At 46.1% G+C, this 20,908-nt stretch overlaps 1 protein-coding gene and 1 long non-coding RNA gene across 4 annotated transcripts in view; one reads left to right on the plus strand and one right to left on the minus strand.

The window, feature by feature from the left end:
* Positions 1-96: 96 nt before the first annotated feature.
* Positions 97-20,908, minus strand: part of PIK3AP1 (phosphoinositide-3-kinase adaptor protein 1) — a 124,388-nt gene continuing 103,576 nt past the window's right edge. For all 3 annotated transcript variants that reach the window (XM_066239301.1, XM_066239302.1, XM_066239303.1), the window contains exons 14-17: positions 16,635-16,790; positions 12,087-12,157; positions 10,694-10,812; positions 97-4,070 (exon numbers count right to left, since the gene is read on the minus strand). In XM_066239301.1, coding sequence (XP_066095398.1) covers positions 4,013-4,070; positions 10,694-10,812; positions 12,087-12,157; positions 16,635-16,790 — 404 coding nt within the window. In that variant the 3' untranslated portion in view covers positions 97-4,012. The remainder of the gene's footprint in view (positions 4,071-10,693; positions 10,813-12,086; positions 12,158-16,634; positions 16,791-20,908) is intronic.
* Positions 4,015-7,061, plus strand: LOC136310556 (uncharacterized). Its single transcript, XR_010726584.1, has 3 exons — positions 4,015-4,142; positions 5,646-5,712; positions 6,860-7,061. It is a non-coding gene; the product is annotated as an uncharacterized lncRNA (long non-coding RNA).

Consider the following 20,908-nt stretch of genomic DNA (forward strand, 5'->3'; position numbering starts at 1 on the left):
GAGAGAGAGAAAGGGAGAGAGGAAGGAGACAGATGAGAAGCATCAACTTGTAGTTGCTTCACTTCATCTGTTCAATAACACAATTTATTTATAAAACTGAAGCAAATATTTATACAGGCAAATTCCTCAAAATCAAGGATTGATTGTTAGGATAGTCTTTTAGAGTTATCCAAATTAGCCACTTGTCTTTCTTAGAAGTAAATCTGTTACTAATGCTTCAGCAGCCAACCAGCTGCAAAACCACATATTTTTTGAAAGAGGAGCAGAGGAAACCAACTTATTTCCTGAGGCTTATGGGAGAGAGATCTAAAAATCTCAACTGCCATGATACAGGACAGGGACAGACCAGGACCTCTCCTTGTTAATAACAAAGCAAGATAAAGAGGAGGGGGCAAGGGTAGATAATTTAGATTGACTTGGAAAAATATTCATTGAGGTCATTTAACATAGTTTCACTTTGCCTAATTATGGCAAAGGATTGGGGATTTCTCACATCATTAAATATGCCAAGTTAAATCATTTTATTGCAACACCAACCTATTCATAGTCTCTCAGTCTTTGTACTTTGTTGCTTACATAGTTATGTGCTCACAGGTTTTAATATAAGATAATGGAACCATGCTCACCTAGAAACTGAAGGAGGACAATGTACCTCATACAGTTAGAGAGGCAAAGGCAGTCAGTGAATATGACTAATGATTTCACTTTCTATTGAGCCAGTTTATAAAATATTGGGGAAGAGGTCCTGGCCAGTTTGCTCAGTGGTAGAGTCATCCTAGTGTATGGAAGTTCAGGGTTCGATTCCTGGTCAGGGAACACAGGAGAAGCGACCATCTGTTTCTGCATCCCTCCCCCTCTTCCTTTTCTCTCTATCTCTCTCTTCTCCTCCCACAGCCATGGCTCAGTTGGAGCAAGTTGGCCCTGGGTGCTGAGGATGGCTCCAAGGCCTCACCTCAGTCGCTAAAATAGTTCAGTTGCCGAGCAACGGAGTAACAGCCCCAGATGGCCAGAGCATTACCCCACAGGGGGCTTGCTGGGTAGATCCTGATTAGGGAGCATGTGAGAGTTTGTCTCTGCCTCCCCACTTCTCACTTAAGAAAAAAAAAATCTTGGGGAAGGATGGTGACAGCAGAGCTGTCTCCCAAAGCAACACACAGTAAACTTTTTAATATTCTCTTTGGATACTTTGTTACAACTTAGTTTCTGATCTGCATTATATTGAAATCCATTGTTTTGTTACATAAGGTATTCCTAAAAATCTGTACAGAGGCTGGATATGTGGAAGGTGAATAAATTTATGTTCTAATGGGTGGTTCTGTATCTAGAAAATGACAAATTTTTGAACGTTGTTATTAGAGACATTCTTTGATAATACAGTATGAGTGTTTCACCCAAATATTTTCATTCTCTTCTTTTACTTTTACACATAACCAATCATCTTGAATGTTCAATGAACAGCTAGTGAGGGTTTAAAACCTGCCACTTTTGACTTGACACTCCTGATCATCTCCACCCCTGCCTCAAGTGTATCACATTAATGAGACCCAGGTTTCTCATCAGCACTTGCAGTTTAAGTCTTCCACTTATTTTCACGTAAGAATAAAATGCAGTAAGATATTCCAATATTGCACAAATGATGATGTGCATACAAAGATGCTAACACTATTGACTGGCAAGAGGTTTCACTTCGTTATTGATCTAAATGCTTGTCATTCAGAGAATGTACAAAAATATACACCTGGCATCCAAAATGGGGATTAGAGGTATTGAATATTTTAAAAGTATAGCTTTTATTAAAATCAAGTGTGCTGGGCCCTGGCCGGTTGGCTCAGTGGTAGAGCGTCGGCCTGGCGTGCAGGGGTCCCGGGTTCGATTCCCGGCCAGGGCACACAGGAGAAGCGCCCATCTGCTTCTCCACCCTTCCCCCTCTCCTTCCTCTCTGTCTCTCTCTTCCCCTCCTGCAGCCGAGGCTCCATTGGAGCAGAGACGGCCGGGGCGCTGGGGATGGCTCCTTGGCCTCTGCCCCAGGCGCTGGAGTGGCTCTGGTCGCGAGCGACGCCCCGGAGGGGCAGAGCATCGCCCCCTGGTGGGCAGAGCTTCGCCCCTGGTGAGCGTGCCGGGTGGATCCCAGTCGGGCACGTGCAGGAGTCTGTCTGACTGTCTCTCCTCGTTTTCCAGCTTCAGAAAAAATACAAAAAAAAAAAAAAAAAATCAAGTGTGCTAATATGAAGACTGTCTATAAATAACAGGAAAGACAACCATCATATCAACATTAACATTTCTTGTTCTCCATTTATCTCACATTACCCTGCATTACCCTGTTTCTTCCAAATAAGTGACAAGGAGAGTAAAGGGGTCATTGCAGAATAGCTACTATGTGCTAGGCATTGTGGTAGGTAATCTGCACAAACACTGTCTTGATGGTCATGGCCAATAGTATATTATATGTCAAGACAAAAAAAGAAAAACCAAGATTTCAAGAGCTATTAACTCCAATAACAGTCATTATTCATTGGACTAAGGAATGAGATTGAAAAAGAACATTTAATCATTAGAAAAAGACCCAATAAAACTGTACTTAAATAATAATTAATAGTGTAGCTTTTATACCTCTCTGTGGGAGGGAGAATAATTTCCTGGAAAACCATAAGATTTCTTGATATACTTTAAAGAAATAGGTCCAGTACTAATTTTGTTGTATGTTTAAATACCAAATTAAGGACCTGTGTTTTGAAGGTAGATTTATGTGCCAGGGACTCAAAATTAATGACATACATTAGGCTCTATGTTCTCTGTACAAACAGATTTCACAAACCCAGTGGTAATAATAGATATATAAGAAAATAGATAACTATTTCTATTTTAGGTTCTTCCTTCCTCTGCTGACACCTTAGCAGAGAAAATGTCAAGGATCCTCCTTTCTCTCTATGGCCGGAAGTTAAGACCCATAAAGACTGCAAAGCAATAAGATGGGGTCCCTGAGTCCCAAGCTTCTGGTTCCAATTATTTATGTTCCTTGAGAGCATCACTGTTTTGAATGCATATTGAAGTATTAATGCCCAAATTGGAAAACAAACAAACAAACAAAAAAACATGGTAGTTCGAGACCTGGGAGATAATAGAAGAAGGACACTTCTGGAAGGCCAATAGTCGGTCGCTGACTGACTTTCTACATCTGGGCATTTCTTGAGGGAGACAGTTGGTTATTTGAAGATGGAAAGTGTGGTGACCTGGAATCAGCAGGCCCAGATTCTGAACTTGCCCCTTCTTCTACCCAACCAAATACTCTCAGTTCCTGACTTCTGTGGAACCTCACATCTGACTTCTACCTAAGGGGATTAACTAATCCCTCTCTAAAGTCTTTTTCAGATTGGTATATGTGATCAGCCCTGGCACTTAAACAACCTCCTGAATTTGACTGCAACACCAAGCTCCTGTTCATAGACTCCCAGTCTTCATACTTTGTTCCTTGCATAGTTGGGTTATGTGCTCACAGGTTTTAATACAAGATGAAGAAACAGTGCTGGCCTGTTCAACAGAAAAGTTGAAGAATCATTTAAACGTTAGGATGTGTCTTCTTACTTGAATACTGTAAGTACTAAATCATAACCATGTGTAGATATTAGTCTGGACTAACAAGTAAGTAAGGCCCAATATAAGTGCATTTCAGTAAAATCACATGTAAAGTACATTTCTAATCATTCTTTCAGGCTTCTGACATGTCAAATTAGAGGTAATTATTCCAATTAAGTCTTCATCCTTTTGGCAAACAAGTATATGGATCAGTATAGTATACTTGGCAACGGTGAATAAAGTCCTTAGTTTTCCACTTCTTCATGCCTTAATAATATCTTCAAGGAAAGCCCAAACCAGCAGGGCTACAATCATATCAGCAATGACAGTGAGTCTTGGGGTCAGCAGTCAGGTCATGAAACGCAACATGAAGACATCATTAACAGGTGGAAAACCATTAGTCTCAAAGTCCTGAAATACGCAGTTCCGGGAGGTGGAATCAACGACCTCTGCGTGGAACAGGTGGAGGAGGATGGAAGGTCTCCCTGGTCGGAGGCCTGAAATGAAAGACAAAGCAAGAGCACGACCTTCAGATCATTCTGTGACCAGGCTTTCCTACGGCAAACGCTGTGAGTGAGAAACAGATTTGTCTCTCCAGTTTGAAAACACACTGTAACAGTTTGGTGATTACCAGAGGGAAGAGGGCCTGGGGGGAAGTCAGGAGAGGGTGCAGGGGGGATAGCTGGTGATGGAAGGAGACTGGACGTGGGGTGGTGAGCACACAATACAGTATTCAGATGATGTGTGACAGAATTGTCCTGAAACCTGTGCAGGGGTCCCCAAACTATGGCCCGAGGGCCGCATACAGCCCCCTGAGGCCATTTATCCGCCCCCCTCCGCACTTCCGGAAGGGGCACCTCTTTCATTGGTGGTCAGTGAGAGAAGCACTGTATGTGGCGGCCCTCCAACGGTCTGAGGGACACTGAACTGGCCCCATGTGTAAAAAGTTTGGAGACCCCTGCTGTATAGTGTTACTGACCAGTGTTATTCCAACAAATTCAATACAAAATTTTAACGCACTGTATTTCTTGTGATATTTACTGGAATCAATCTTATAAGGTACTATGTTATGTGTATAATTATAACAGTTATTTTTAGTTGAGAAAGAAGAGTCATTAACCTTTGGAATTACTGCATAATAAATTTTTTTTAAAAAGAAAGATAAAGCAACTATTTTTAAAATGAATTTGATGTTCTTAGGCACCCATGATTTGTTGCAGATTTGGTCTACTATACCAAGGACATCTTCCTCCTGTAATGAAACTGGCTGCGCACAGGGACCTTCAAGTGCCAGGCACACTAGCTGTGGTCACACTCCTAACTGTACAGTAGAACCACCAGTAGAGCTTTGAAAAATACAAATCCCCAGGCTCCAGCCCAGACCCATTCCATCGTCATCTTTAGAGGAGTGGGCTCAAGCATCACCGTCAACTGTTTAAACCAAGTCTTTTATTTCCTGATGCTTTGACATCTGGGGCCTTGCTGATCCTGACCGGGAAAGGTGGCCCCTCCCAGGGTAAGCTAATTGCTAGAGATAGCAAACAGCCTGCCTGTGAGCACAGCTTTTACGTGCAAACCACCCAATCCAGAGTCCACATCCCAGCACCTCCTTTATGAGCTGTCACATGCAGTAGAGGGGGTGCGGGGACCATCCAGCTATCTAACCACCTCAGGGCCAGGTGCTCAACAACTAGAGCCAGCCCCTTTGCCCCAGGCCTGCAGAAATTATTCACACTAGTCATCCTAGATCTGCTAACCCTGCCTCCCTTGTTCCTTCCTGTGGAAAACACCACAAACCAGGTGCTTCTCTGTGTGCCCCTCCTCTTTGGATCTATAAGTATAACAATCTTTTCAATGGCAGTTGTCTCCTGATCTGTTGGCCTTGTCACATCTGAATAACGATAAAACCCATATTTTAAAACACTACTGATTCAAATAATGCAGCCAGGCAAGAAACACACTGGAGTAGATAGGTCCCTTGAGAGAGAAATTAAGAGTTTCCGGTCTGCTTCTCGCAACTTCCTCATGGGATCACTAACTGTGTGATTCTAATTCTGTGTTTGCTTTCCTAGAAGCCCCTGTCCGTGTTATTCTGGATGGTTTTTGAACAGTCCTAAATGACGGTCCAGCTAGACTTGGGTGAGTCTATTTACAGACAGGTTCAACAGTTGCAGGTGGTATTTCCACATATGTGCTGTAAAACCAATATCAATTCCCTTGGAAGCAAGTCAATAAGTCAAGAAAGAGAGCTTTGTGGCGTGCTGTGATTGAACTGTGTTGCCCTGGAGTTGCGTACTCAAGGACTGAATGAATTAATGGTTAAATATTTACTAAATATCTCTTGAATGCAAGTTTTGTAGATAGATCAAGGAAATGACAAAAAATGGGAGAAGAGGGGCTGTCTCAGGAACAAGAGAGGGAGGCAGAAGTAGGAAAGAACAATCATAGATATCCTCAGGAGGTCCTGCCGTGGCGCCTGGGGGTAGATGGTTTTAACTCTCCCCAGTTTGCCACTTCTCTCCCCCTCCCTCCCTCCCTCCCTCCCTCCCTCCCTCCCTCCCTCCCTCTCTTCCTCCTATCCCTCTTTCCTTCCTTCCTTCCCTCCCTCCCTCCCTCCCTCCCTCCCTCCCTCCTTCCTTCCTTCCTTCCTTCCTTCCTTCCTTCCTTCCTTCCTTCCTTCCTTCCTTCCTATAGTAGATAAATATTCATCTATTATCCCTCTACTCCTGGATATGGGATGAAATAACAAGTAAAATGGACACAGATTCTACCTCAAGGTGCTGAGAATGTAACGGATGAGACAGGTAATAGGAAAAATCAGTAAACTGTACTGAGTGTTTTGACCAGGGAAATCATAACCCATTACAACATATAGCAGATACATTTATGCATACGTCTGAAGGACAAGTTCAACTTCTCTGAACCTAGCAAACAGAGGTAACGATACCTACACTAGCATACTCTGTGAGGCTTGGAGATGACCCCTGGAAAGTGGGTAGAACAGTTTCTGGCTTAGAATAAGCATTCAAGAAGTAAAGCTAATGATTTTATCAATATAATTAAAGATCTATTCTTTAATTTTATGCCCCATGAGCCTTACATTTTATCTTCCACCTCAAAAATCATCATGATAGGCCCTGGCCGGTTGGCTCAGTGGTAGAGCGTCGGCCTGGCGTGCAGCAGTCCCGGGTTCAATTCCCGGCCAGGGCACACAGGAGAAGCGCCCATCTGCTTCTCCACTCATCCCCCTCTCCTTCCTCTCTGTCTCTTTCTTCCCCTCTCGCAGCCAAGGCTCCACTGAAGCAAAGTTTGCCCGGGCGCTGAGGATGGCTCTGTGGCCTCTGCCTCGGGCGCTAGAATGGCTTTGATTGCGGCAGAGCAACGCCCCAAGATGGGCAGAGCATCGCCTCCTGGTGGGTGTGCCACGGTGGATCCCGGTCGGGCGCATGCGGGAGTCTGTCTGACTGCCTCCCCGTTTCCAGCTTCGGAAAAATACAAAAAATAAAAATAAAAATAGAAAAAGAAAAAGAAAAAAAAATCATCATGATTCCCACCTGGCCCCTCTTCCTCTCTCTGCACTCCCACTCTGCGACTGGGGTGGGTCTATAAACAAGCCATCTCTAAATTTCATGCTGATGAACAACCCCAGTCAGCTAAGAACTGGAAGTCCCATCTCAGGGAAATGGACTTGTGATTATAAACATCTCAGAACCATGGGAGTAAAGGGTATTAAACCAGAATCAAAGGGTGGCCGGTGGGAAGACACCCTCTCCAGGACACCGGCAAGCCGGAGCTGGAGACACAATGGTCCAGAAATGCCTGGGCACTGTTTCCTTCTCCCTCCTTGTTGAGGGTGAGGTCTTACTGATGACAAGTTTAGTTTAAGAACCCACCAATCTGATGTCGGTTAACGTTCTTTTAAAGCAGGACTGCTGTTTAGCTGACAGGCTTTTGTATGGTCATAATGTAGGTAAAAGTATTTTGAAGCTTCTCTATTAGTTAGTAAATAGCCTCGGTCCTAAGTTTCTCACTCCCTGACCACTCCAACCCCCCCCCCCTAGAAACTCCACTGCCCTGTTACAAGGCAGCAGCTGACAGGTTAACCCTGGTGCTGCAGGAGGCCGCCAGAGTGTGTTCTGATTAAGCAGTACCCAGGCTATGCCTTAAAGCAGAGGTCCCCAAACTTTTTACACAGGGGGCCAGTTCACTGTCTCTCAGACCGTTGGAGGGCCGGACTATAAAAAAACAACTATGAACAAATCCCTATGCACACTGCACATATCTTATTTTAAAGTAAAAAAACAAAACGGGAACAAATACACTATTTAAAATAAAGAACAAGTAAATTTAAATCAACAAACTGACCAGAATTTCAATGGGAACTATGCTCCTCTCACTGACCACCAATGAAAGAGGTGCCCCTTCCGGAAGTGCAGCGGGGGCCGGATAAATGGCCTCAGGGGGCCGCATGTGGCCCGTGGGCCTTAGTTTGGGGACCCCTGCCTTAAAGGGTAGATAGAGTACATAGATTGTTAGTACTTGCCAAATCACTAGTAAATGGCAGAATAAGTTCAAAAACAAAGGTGCAATGTCTCAGCAAGAATCTGTTTTTTCCCCCTCAAGTGGCAGGACCTTACCTATGCAGAGGATGACAGTACCAGGTACCCAGTCTATAGAGACTAAAGAATGAATGAAACACCATGCAAAGATAGAGTGCACCAACTTCTACTCTTGTCACCATCTGCCTTCCCTGACTTTGAAATATACTGGGAACTTACAACAGGTGGGAGTGTGAAGCCTCTCCTCACTAATCTATAACCCAGCTGCACTGTGGTAGGTGACTGGATGGCTGTTTAGGAGGTAGGCACATAGTCTAAACCAGGGGTCCCCAAACTTTTTACACAGGGGGCCAGTTCACTGTCCCTCAGACCATTGGAGGGCCAGACTATAAAAAAAACTATGAACAAATCCCTATGCACACTGCATATATCTTATTTTAAAGTAAAAAAACAAAACAGGAACAAATACAATATTTAAAGTAAAGAACAAGTAAATTTAAATCAATAAACTGACCAGTATTTCAATGGGAACTACGGGCCTGCTTTTGGCTAATGAGATGGTCAATGTCCAGTTCCATATTTGTCACTGCTAGATGTAACAAGTGATGTGACGTGCTTCCGGAGCCGTGAGGTGTGCATCCCACGTCACTGGAAGTAGTACTGTATGTGAGCGATGCCATGCTTTGCGTCTCTCACTGACCACCAAAGAAAGAGGTGCCCCTTCCGGAAGTGCGGAGGGGGGCCGGATAAATGGCCTCAGGGGGCCGCATGTGGCCCGCGGGCCGTAGTTTGGGGACCCCTGGTCTAAACCAAGCAATACCAATCCATCCATTTATTAATTTACTTCATAAATATAAATATTTGCTAAATTTCTAGTATGTTCCAGTTACTGTGTTAAGCACTGGGGAGAACAGAAAAAAAAATTTTTAATTGATTTTTAGAGAAAGAGGAAGGGAGAGAGAGAGAGAGACAGAAACATCGAGCTGTTCCTGTATGTGCCCTGGCCAGGGATCGAACCAGCAACCTCTGTGCTTCTGGACGACGCTCTAACCAACTAAGCCACCGACCAGGGCAAAAACAATTTTTTTAATCGAAAATAGTTTCTATCCTCTCAAGGTTCGCCATCCACTTGAAAAGATGAATATGTGAACAAGGGCCACATGTGGAATGGACTATAATAGAGGTGTTTGGGGAATCACAAGATTTACGCAAGAACCTCAGGGAAGGCTTCACAGAGGAGGTGATATTCGGACTTAGTCCTAAAAGATGTGTAGAAATTTTCTAAACAGAGATTGGAAGGGAGTAGGAAGGCAGCATTTCAGGCAAAAAAAAACCCAAAATTGAGCAAAGACATTACAAACTGGCGCAGCTCACTGGGAATTCTTAAGGGCGGAGAGGGCTGGGACTTGAGGCTAGATGGGGCCAGAGCACGTTAAAAAATACAGAATTAAATTGGAAAGCTTTTATACCAGGAAGTGACATCATCAGCTATTTCTGTTCTAGAAAGAGCACTCTGGTCACAGTGTGGAGGAGGGAGCGACTGGAGGCAGAGAGTAAATGCAGGCCTGTGTGGACGAGCTTAGGGCTGGCAGATGGAGGGAGGGGGTGCGTCTGGGAGCTGAAAGGGCAGCGGAATGAGCAGGCCTGAGACACACCGGAGGGGGAGCTGCGAGGGGCGCAGGAATGGACTCAACTGAGGCAAATAAACTCAGCTGAGGCAAATGAATGGTGAATAATTCATCCAAGCTCCCCAGTGACTGCCAGAGGAGGCCTGTCCCCAACTGCTACAGCCATGCTCCTTACCAACCACCATGCCAGGCTGCCTCTCACCTTAATTTCCATTCCCAATTCCTTCTTGTCTCCTGGTCCCCGAAAGGCACTGTCCCCAAACTACAGCCAAGGGAATTAGTTAGTAAGGAGCCAAATTCTAACCCAATAGATAAAAATTATTTTAAAAGTTTATGCTTGCCAATGCATTTAATTAGTGAAATATTTCATCGGCTATTAAAAATGTGTACAACTAAGCCCTGGCCAGTTGGCTCAGTGGTAGAGCATTGGTCTGCCGTGCAGGAGTCCTGGGTTCAATTCCCGGCCAGGGCACACAGGAGAAACACCCATCTGCTTCTCCACCCCTCCCCCTCTCCTTCCTCTCTGTCTCTCTCTACCCCTCCAGCAGCCAAGGCTCCATTGGAGCAAAGTTGGCCTGGGCGCTGAGGATGGCTCTATGGCCTCTGCCTCAGGCGCTAGAATGGCTCTGGTTGCAACAGAGCAACGCCCCAGATGGGTGTGCCGGGTGGATCCGGGTCGGGCACATGCGGGAGTCTGTCTGACTGCCTCCCCGTTTCTAGCTTCAGAAAAATACAAAAAAAAAAAAAAAAATGTGTACAACTGAATAGAGCATCACTTAAACCAATGAAGAGTGAGTGCACAGGGAAGTGTGTCCAAAGTAGGCATATTTCAGCTCTATACTCATTCTTAGGTCACCTTCGATGTCCCCCAGTCCTACTCTGCCCCGGAATTCAGAGAGTGAGGATGAACTGTCCTACCAGCTTCAATGTTACCTCTGAGAAGCAGCTCGGGGAGGCACCCTGGGGGGCCTCTCAACAGGCAGGGCTGACACTCCGTCCACTTGTGGGGGGACTGGACTCCGACTTCTGGTCACCTCAGGGACTTCATTATCCTACAGCGGAAATCATGAGAAGCAAATGGGGAAAGTACATCAAGCAACCAGCATGTATGGACACCAGTATCCCAAAAAGTCCCCCTCAGGGTTTGGCTGAAGGTTATTTACAAACTGATCATCAACCCAACAAAACCAGGGCAGCTTTCCATTGACTCCTGGGGCCACTAAGGAGACAATCAGGCCCACATGATCACTGACAGTTCTTGCTATTCAGAGCACGGTGTGTGGGCCATCAAGGTCAGCATCAGCTGGGCACTTGTGAGAAACACGGGACCACAGGTTCCTCCCCAGAACCTGCATTTAAACAAGGTCCTAGGCCATTCTTATGTGTATTAAAGATTGAGAAGCACAGCTCTATATAACCAGATAGAGCTAGAGAAATTTTATTTTTAAACAGAAGTCCCTTTTGGAGACAACAAAACTATGAGTGGTCCTCAGTCAGGATACAACAAGCTATGCGCTAGAGGGGTGGCCCACGCTTAGGACCCTTCCCCAAGGAGTTGCCTGGGTGGTCCCCTCCCATGTGACCCCTCCCACTGTCCCAGCCCCTGGTCCCTGGGTCAGGATAGGACCACAACCCAAACTGGGCCTCAGCCTAAGACACCCAGCTACCCTCTGCTGGGATGCCTTGTGGCTCTCAGGAAATCGTGTGCCACTATACATGTGAAGAGGTAGAACAGGCCAGGGAGCTTTGGGAAAAAGGAGTAGATACGCACAGAGAAGCAGAGACGAAGGAGCTTGTGGTCCAGGAAACACAGACCAGTGGCATCGGCTCTGGTATGTCTAGTTATTCCTGATCCAGACCCCAAAACGTGATTGCTAGATTCTCTGAGACTCAATCAACTCCTTCTCATAGATGTCCCTTTGGCTTAACTAGCCTGAATGGATTTCTCTTCCTTCCTTCTTTCCTCTTTTTATTGAGATGAAATTTACATAACATAAATATAACCATTATAAAGCCAACAGCTCAAATGGTATTTAGTACATTCACAATATTGTGCAACCACTAACTACTTCCATCTAGTTCCAGATCGTTTTCATCACCCCAAAAGGAGACATGGAATGCATCGAGTAGTTTCTCCTCATTTCCCCCGTCTCCCAGCCCCTGGCAACCACCAATTTGCACGCTATCTCCATGGGGTTACTTAGTCCAGACATTTCACATACATGGCATCCTACAATATATGATCCTTTGTTCAACCGGATTTCTATATCTTGCAATGAAAGGACCCCTCGGACAAGCAGATGGGTTCAGGAGTCCCAGCTCTCACCTCGTTGTCCCCCTCCATCCCGCTGCTCACACTGAGGAGGCTCCGGGTGCTGGATCGGTTGCTGGCGCTGCCTAAAGGGGACAGAAAAAATCAGCAGGGCTGCAGATCCTCTCAGGCTAAAATACAGCACAACGCTCTTACAGGCGTCCCCAAACTACGGCCCACGGGCCGCATGTGGCCCCCTGAGGCCATTTATCCGGCCCCCCGCCGCACTCCCGGAAGGGGCACCTCTTTCATTGGTGGTCAGTGAGAGGAGCACTGTATGTGGCGGCCCTCCAACGGTCTGAGGGACAGTGAACTGGTCCCCTGTGTAAAAAGTTTGGGGACCTCTGCTACTTATTTTTACCACTAGAAACAACACATGAGCTGTGAATCTGGAAGTCTTCAGAGTGCTGCAGTCTCATACCATTCTTATTAGAGGCCAGTTTTTCAGTATAAAATGAAATGGTTCACCTTTTTATTACACATTTTGCTTTACAGCTACCATTTACTGAGGGCTTCCCACACAGTATGTGCTTTAAAAACACAATCGTTTAATCCCTATGAAAATCTGTCTGATATTAGTGCCTCTGCGTTGATCAAATCAGTAGCACTAGCCATACTTCACACTCGCTCCCATCCTGGACAGCATACAACAGACTCTTTTCAGAACGTTCAGTTCAGGGGTCCCCAAACTACGGCCCGCGGGCCACATGCGGCTCCCTGAGGCCATTTATCCGGCCCCCGCTGCACTTCCGGAAGGGACACCTCTTTCATTGGTGGTCAATGAGAGGAGCACATATCACTTGTTATGGCTAGCAGTGACAAATATGGGACCGGATATTGACCATCTCATTAGCCAAAAGCAGGCCCATAGTTCCCATTGAAATACTGGGCAGCTTGTTGATTTAAATTTACTTGTTCTTTATTTTAAATATTGTATTTGTTCCTTTTTTTTTTAACTTTAAAATAAGATATGTGCAGTGTGCATAGGGATTTGTTCATAGTTGGTTTTTTTTTTATAGTCCGGCCCTCCAACGGTCTGAGGGACAGTGAACTGGCCCCCTGTGTAAAAAGTTTGGGGACCCCTGAGTTAGATAGTGCTGTTCTGACGATACAGGTGATAAATCCCCAGTTCAAAAGCCTTTAGCACCTGAACACACAGCCACAGTTCCTACCATGAGCGTAAATTCTATGTCAGAACTTGTGCTTTGTATTTTGTTTTGTGTTAAACTGGCCCCTTATTAGAAGGTGCATATACGTGTGTGATTTAGAAATAGCCCTGAGCAAGTGACTTCCAGATTCCTCCAGATGGAAGTAACCCCTGCTGCCATGGGCTCCCACCCCAGTGGGGTCAAGCATCCCATGTTATTTCATTGTTCATCTTCCTACTCCCTCACAACCAGCCTGGCGCCAGAGGTTGTCCACTAGGAGGGAGCGAAAAGCTGTCCAGGCACAGGCTCCAGGACCCTGGAAATTCACACCCACCAGCTCCCATGATCCCTTCCCTTGGTGTTGTTAAATCTTTAACCACCCCACTCCAGCGTTTGGCTGTGAACCTTGGCTCCCTGAGTCAGCTGCCCTGGCCCTTTGCCCTCAGCCTCCCTCAGCTCCACTCTTGCCAGTGGGGATAAGGGCAGCGCCCATCCCTCATCAGGCTTCTGTCACCAAGGATGAAGGATCAGGCAAGCATCCAAGTCATGCTATTTTTGTATTTAATCTCCTCCCTTCCAATCACCCTGAAGACAGGACCCCCTCCCCTCTTCTTCATCTTCATGTCTCCAGTAGACAGCCAGCTCAGTATGCACAGGACAGTGCACAATATTTAGTGGAGAAATGAATGACAGTAAAAAATGACCAAATATATGATCCTTAAGAAACTTGGACCAGACAATCTAGGAAAAGGTCAACAAACAGTCTTTCTGTAATGAAACTTTTGTTCTCGTAACCATAACATTAATATTCTGGAGCTTAAAAATGTTGTTATAACCAGATTTAACCTACAACTGTTTTCTGTGGTCTCACGAAATGACTGTTACACTCTAATAAAAAGAGTGCTGTGTCAGGGTGACTTTGAGGGTTAAGAGGCAGTGGTATATCAGAGCTGGCCCATCCTCACTCTCCCCCCTTGCTCAATAAGCACTTGCACACTGGGCCTGTCCTTCTGGAATGTTCCCTGGAATAGATCTGGTTAGCATATAGGTCTGGGCTACTAATTTAGAAGCCCATATGTAGAGAGGGTCGGAAGGATGAGACACCATCTTGGATGTTCAGCCCAAGCCAACCTTATTGCAGAATACAGTATCTTGAGTGACCCCAATGGACCCATATGGAGTGGAGATGAACCATCTCCAATGAGTTCTGCCCAAGTTTACAAGCAGGCATAAATGAACTGTTATTTCAAGCCAATACATTGGGGGTGGTTTGTCACATAGCGATAGATAACTGGAACTGTGTAACAGGGACCAGATGCAGTCCTCAGCCACAGGATAGTGGTGGCATTTTGTACATTCACAATATTGTACAATCACTAACTACCTGTATCTAGTCCAGAATCATTTTCGTCAAGGTGTAGGGTCAAATCCACCGGTCTGTCATTAAACAATGTTTTCTAACCAGATGAGCTAGTCATGCCTGGGCAAGAAACCATCATACAAGGTGACGGGCACCATTTCTGCTTCCCATTGTGCTCCCAGCCCACACTAACTCAAGGTAAAACGCATGCATAAAGTCTCTGAAATTAATCTGCACTTGAAATGAGCACTTTGCATTTGTCTTGTTAAATCCCGCCCACCCACCCCACCCCAGAATGCACTACCCTCATCTTGAGAGGGTCTATATCAATTCTCTCCTCCACAAAATGTCCATGACATGGGCCGCATGCCCCTTGCTTCCTTTTTTTTTTTTTTTTTTTTTTTTTTTTTTTTTTTTTTTTACAGAGGCAGAGATAGACAGGGACAGACAGACAGGAACAGAGAGAGATGAGAAGCATCAATCATCAGTTTCTCGTTGCGCATTGCGACTTCTTAGTTGTTCATTGATTGCTTTCTCACATGTGCCTTGACCGTGGGCCATCAGCAGACCGAGTAACCCCTTGCTGGAGCCAGCGACCTTGGGTCCAAGCTGGCGAGCTCTTTGCTCAAGCCAGATGAGCCCGCGCGCGACCTCGGAGTCTCGAACCTGGGTACTTCCGCATCCCAGTCCGACGCTCTATCCACTGCGCCACCGCCTGGTCAGGCCCCCTTGCTTCCTTGATCACTTGTGATCACTGGAAAAATCTCTCCCATTGCTGAACTTGTCAGAATTCTTTAAATTGCCTCAAGGGGATTTTAGATACCATTATCACCTCCATAATGTATGGGGAAGTTTTCTCCTCAGTCCAGTCTAGACTTCCCATGCGCTCGTGTGACATGTTTTGAGATTGTTGTGACAGGTTAACAGTGGCAGGAATGCTAAGCTGAGAGGAGCTGGATTCTATGCCCCTGTTGCTACTCACTGGCTGTGTGACCTTGGACAGAACTCCTTCCCTTTCCGGGTTACAAAAACTCTATCTATAAAGTGAGGAGAGAGACTAGTTCTGACGGTCTTGGCCTAAGTCCATGAATGAGCACATTTGTGTGCGTACACACCCTCGTGCATGTGCATCTTTTTCAGGAAAGTGTATCCAGAGCACGTCTCAGATTCTCAGAGAGATTGTGACACAGACGAGATCAAGAACTCTCGGGCTTGATGACCTTCCTGTTCCAACATCCAATGCCTGACACGAGTCCTGAAAGGTATCTTGTCTCTTGCTCTTTTAGGGCACTCCTAGCTGTTTTCTTAACTCTAACTGTATGAAAGAAAGGAAGCTCGATCGCTGGGGTGCTGAAGTCAGCTAACCCCGCCTGGGAGCCTGGGATCCGGAAACAGAGTCCCAGCTCCTGCCTGCACAGCAGCGCCTATTGTCTGTTGCAATCAGGCTCCTATTCAAGCTTTGAAGCCAAAAGGAAGACATTTCCTAATTAAATCCTCAACCTATATTGTTAGAATTCTCAAATGTGAGTCCATTGTTTTCTAATGTTCCTGACTTTGTGCCCTTTCCCTCTCCTTAACACAGTTGAGGAAGCAAAAAGAATAATGGTTAAAGTCTGGGCCCTGGATCGACTCTGCCTGAGTTCAAATCCCAGCTCTACCACTATGAGCTACTTAACTGAGGGCAAGGCACTTGGCCCCCGGTCTCCTCTCACATAGTCATTATGATGACTAAATCACAAAATCTACAGAAGAGACTCAGCATATAGTAAATGCTCAATAAATGTTAACTAGTACTATTACAAGATTCATCTCTTTATAAAAGGGATAGAGTAATATTATCATACAATCTGGCTTCAGGGGATATTTGTGTAATAGATCTTTGGTCCCTGAAAAAAAAAAAAGGCAAAACTCACATCCACTATTTCTTACACCTCCCAAACCCCAATCAGGCTCCAACTGAGATCTCCTGGGCTTATAACAGAGCATGCTTCCAAGCCCCGGCCAGCTGAAGTGCAGCCGTGAAGGTGCCCCGCCCCTGCCCGCCAGCCTGCTCACTTGCTGTGCTGGAGGTGCTATCTGTCTTCCAGTCTCCTCGTCTTAGCTCCGATCTTGGGGGGAAGACACTTTTCCTGGGGCCACTCTCATAGACTCCAAACTCCACTTTCCCAGGCAGGAGCTGTGAGTGCCGAATCGGGACGGTGATCTCCAAGTCTGGAATTAGAGGAAGAAGGGATAAGCTTTAAGGCACTAACTAGACAGTCATTTACCAAACTGCTCGCCTGCTCCCTCTCCACCTGCCCCCCTCACCTGAGTCTGGAGGGTGCCTGGAGGAGAGGGGAGAGGAGAGGGAAAGAGAAGGGGAGAGGAGGGGAGAGGAAAAGGAGCGGATGGGGGCTCTGCCCAGATCAGCGCTGAAACTCCACAGAATCCTGTGTGACACTGCGGGGGGACCAGAGAGTGGGGGAGGATGTGAGAAAGAGCTCGGAAATGCTTCCTTATCAGGTAGTGAAAAGAATGTTTGATCAGGGAAAGGTCTGGGAGTCATTCATCTAGTCAAACTCTCTGAATTACTTCCCTTTATGAGGAGGGGCTGTGAACACCATTGATTCTAACAGGTTATCCATGCATCAGGCAGAATTCTAAGAGCAGCCATAATTTCCTTGAAACCTCCCAAGTCCATGAAATAAATACTATTGTCACTATTTCCAACAGAAACTAAGGCACAGGGAAACAAGTTAGCAATCCCACATTAGGCAGCTGGTAAGTGGGACAGCTGGGATTTAACCAGGCTCCAAAGTCAGGGCACTTCACTGCGACTCAGTATGCCTCTCAATCCCTTAATAAGTGATGAATGATGGCTGGGTGGTCCACAACTGACAACAATGACCCAGCAAGTCATGAAAGGAGGTCCTTCGGGCCTGTGAAAGATTATTCTGGCTTGCAAGACTGGCGGGTGGTTTTAGACCACATAGATTCAGCAAGCCTTGTACGGCATTGACCTGGTCAATATTGGCTTAGCCCTGCCCAGTGGTTGGGCTTTATTTCCTCCCTAGATTTCTACCCCGGGGCCCAGAAAACGGCTCCTACTGTGCTAGCAGAATAAAACATCTGGGGGTGGCACAGCAGCTTTCTCCCAGGGAAGTGGGAGAGCCAGGGGAGCTCCCCTAGCTGCCCCAAGGGAGGGCCTCTGGGAGCAGAGAGGTAAGCTCCGGTACTACATGCACCTTATTATCTTCAAGGGACCACTTCCTCCTCCACCCCCTTCTTCTTCGGGATGGGTGTAGCAGGAAGTTCAGGGAGGCCAGGGGTAGAAAGTGGCTCTGTTTGTCAAAGCCCGAAGTCTGCCAAGAAGGATAAATGGATAAGCTAGCCCCGTATGAAAGAGCAGGTGCAAGGATAGGGTAGACCACGTGTATGGCAAACATTCTGCACAGAGAATATTAAAAAGGCACACTGCTGGTCTGTGTAGGTCAGCGGTCAGCAAACCGCGGCTCGCAAGCCCCACGTGCGGCTCTTTGGTCCCTTGAGTGTGGCTCTTCCAGAAAATACCACGTGCGGGCGTTACCTCGTTAAGGAATGTACCTACCTATATAGTTTAAGTTTAAAAAATTTGGCTCTCAAAAGAAATTTCAATCGTTGTACTGTTGATATGTGGCTCTGTTGACTAATGAGTTTGCCGACCACTGTAGGCAAAAGCTCTCCTTATTCAAGGGACTCCAGTTCGAAGTGGAGCGTATGGTCCTAGTGCTAGACCAACTTTCCAAGTCACTGTGTGACAGATCTTTTTCACGTCCCTGAGCTCTCTTGGTTACAACTGAGCGGTGGAAGCACCCACCCAGGCTCGGAACTACAAGGGCAGAGACTGGCGGGGTGTTCCCACTCACAGGTGTGAGTCCGTGTGTTCTTAGAGCCCGGACAGCTGTCAGGCTCTTTCATCCCTCAGCTTTCTGCTTTGACCTAGCCTGTTTTTCAAGCTCCTTTTAAAGGGAGGTTCCTGTCTGCTTCACTCACTTCAATGAGGCAATATCTACTTTCAACAGGAGAAAGAAAAAGTAAAATACATAGGGGGAGAAAAGAAACTCAAAAAAGTTTTTTAAAAAATCAAATAGAGCCCATATAAATGTATAAAAAATCCTGACAGTCTTTGAATAAAGGAACAATGCCAGAAATAATAGTTCAATATTAGATTGCATAGGACTTTCCCCAAAGTGCATTCATATGTGTTGTTATACCTCCTTCAAACATCACTAGATATTACGTAAATAAGTCAGGTATAGGCCCTGGCCAGTTGGCTCAGTGGTAGAGCGTCGGCCTGGTGTGCAGAAGTCCCGGGTTCGATTCCTGGCCAGGGCACACAGCAGAAGCGCCCATCTGCTTCTCCACCCCTCCCCCTCTCCTTCCTCTCTCTCTCTTCCCCTCCTGCAGCCGAGGCTCCATTGGAGCAAAGATGGCCCGGACGCTGGGGATGGCTCCTTGGCCTCTGCCCCAGGCGCTAGAGTGGCTCTGGTCACAACAGAGCGACGCCCCCGAGGGGCAGAGCATCGCCCCCTGGTGGGCGTGCCGGGTGGATCCCGGTCGGGCGCATGCGGGAGTCTGTCTGTCTCTCCCCGTTTCCAGCTTCAGAAAAAAAAAAAAGTCAGGTATAACCATGGATGTGGAAACTGAGGCACAGTATGGTTCAAGGAAATGTCCCAGATTATAAAGTCATTCAATGACAAAGTGGGAATCAGAACTCAGGTTTCCTGGGCCCCAGCCTGCTGCTCTGGGTCCTCCCCCAGACTGGCTACAGACACACCCAGAACACAAATATTAATTGTCTTCTTTGTGAGGCCGAGGCACTCAAGTCAGGGGCCACGTCAGCCTCCACTGACTGCCTATACCGTCAGCACTCTGCACCGTCCCAATAAGAGCAAAACAGCTCCCTGGGGCCGAAGAAAACTGGCAAGTTATTATGACTAAATTCTTATTTTTTAATTATCCTTGGAGTACTAACTAAAGAAAAAGAATCATTGTTTTTCTTTTCTAAGGCAAATGAGGTTTCTAGATGAATAGAGACAGCCCTTGTGTTTAGAGTGGGTTCCTTTTCAGGAAAATGTCCTTTAAGCAGAAATGCCGCCCGTCAACCCTAACTCTTCTATAGATCAGTGTTATTCTGTGCCAATGGTTTTCAAATGTTTTCTGGTTCTTGTGCAGGAGAATTCTTTCCTCTGGTGGAAACAGAAGCTCAGTGTAAAAAAACAAAGTTTTTTAAAGGAGCTGTGATGGTTGAAGCAGAGTAAGTGGCCTAAACCCTGTCCCAATCCTGATCCTGTCCCCCATCCCACCCCACCCCTAGGCCCACTCCCTACCCCACAAGCATGCACACGGCTGCTCTGCAGCAGCCCAGTGTGAAATTCCCTGGAATAGGCAATTACAAGCTAGTATGTCACTAAATATATATACAATCGAGTTTTATGGAGTTAACTAATAGGTCATATTTACTCAACCATAAATAATGCCTTCTCTTTGGCAGGTACTTTGAAGCCATTGGGCCACACCATCTTATATAGGGTCCAACTTCCAACTGCTGGGGCTTCCTCTGGTAGCCAGATTATAAGCACACACACACACACACACCCCAGCAAGACTCAGTCAAAGACATGGGTGCTGTCTAAATGCCCCTGCTCTCTTACCCTGCATGCACCGCATGCATCACCAAAGTGCAGTTCTCTTCCTACTGCCTACATTTAATAGCTTGACTATTTCATTTAATCAAGGCTTTTCTCTTTGGGTTCATATGCTCTAGTTTTAAAAAACACCTCAATCCTTTTACTACCCAGAGCCCTACTGTTGGATCCAAGGATGACTTGCAGATCTTCAACCAGATTTTCTGCCTTTTCTCCTTTCTCCTCCTCCCAACCAGGAGGGCAGACAAGTGGAAACTTGACTAGTGGCAGCATACATTTAAAATCCAGTCACTCAAGCAGACCTCTAACAATAACCTCTCTGACCTTCTTGCCATGGGTATAAACTCTACCCCTCTTCTCCCAGTCAAAATTATTAATATTCACTAGGCCAGTACTATATGCAAAACACTGCGCTAGGCATTGTGGGACAGGCTCTAGCTGGGAAAACCAGACCTATGCAAATAAAAGACTAACTTGTAAGCTACCAGATGGTAACGATTGCGCCTTATAGGTCTGTGTATTTGGTAAGTTGCCTGGTGCTTAGCTTAATAAGTATTTGTGGAATGAATGAATGATGTCACCAAGCATTTTACTGAACTCAACCATTCCAACAAAGATTTCTTGAGCCCCATCAATGTACTGTGCTACATGCATGGGATTCAG

The sequence above is a fragment of the Saccopteryx bilineata genome, chromosome 7, assembly GCF_036850765.1.
Source record: "Saccopteryx bilineata isolate mSacBil1 chromosome 7, mSacBil1_pri_phased_curated, whole genome shotgun sequence".
NCBI lineage: Eukaryota > Metazoa > Chordata > Mammalia > Chiroptera > Emballonuridae > Saccopteryx > Saccopteryx bilineata.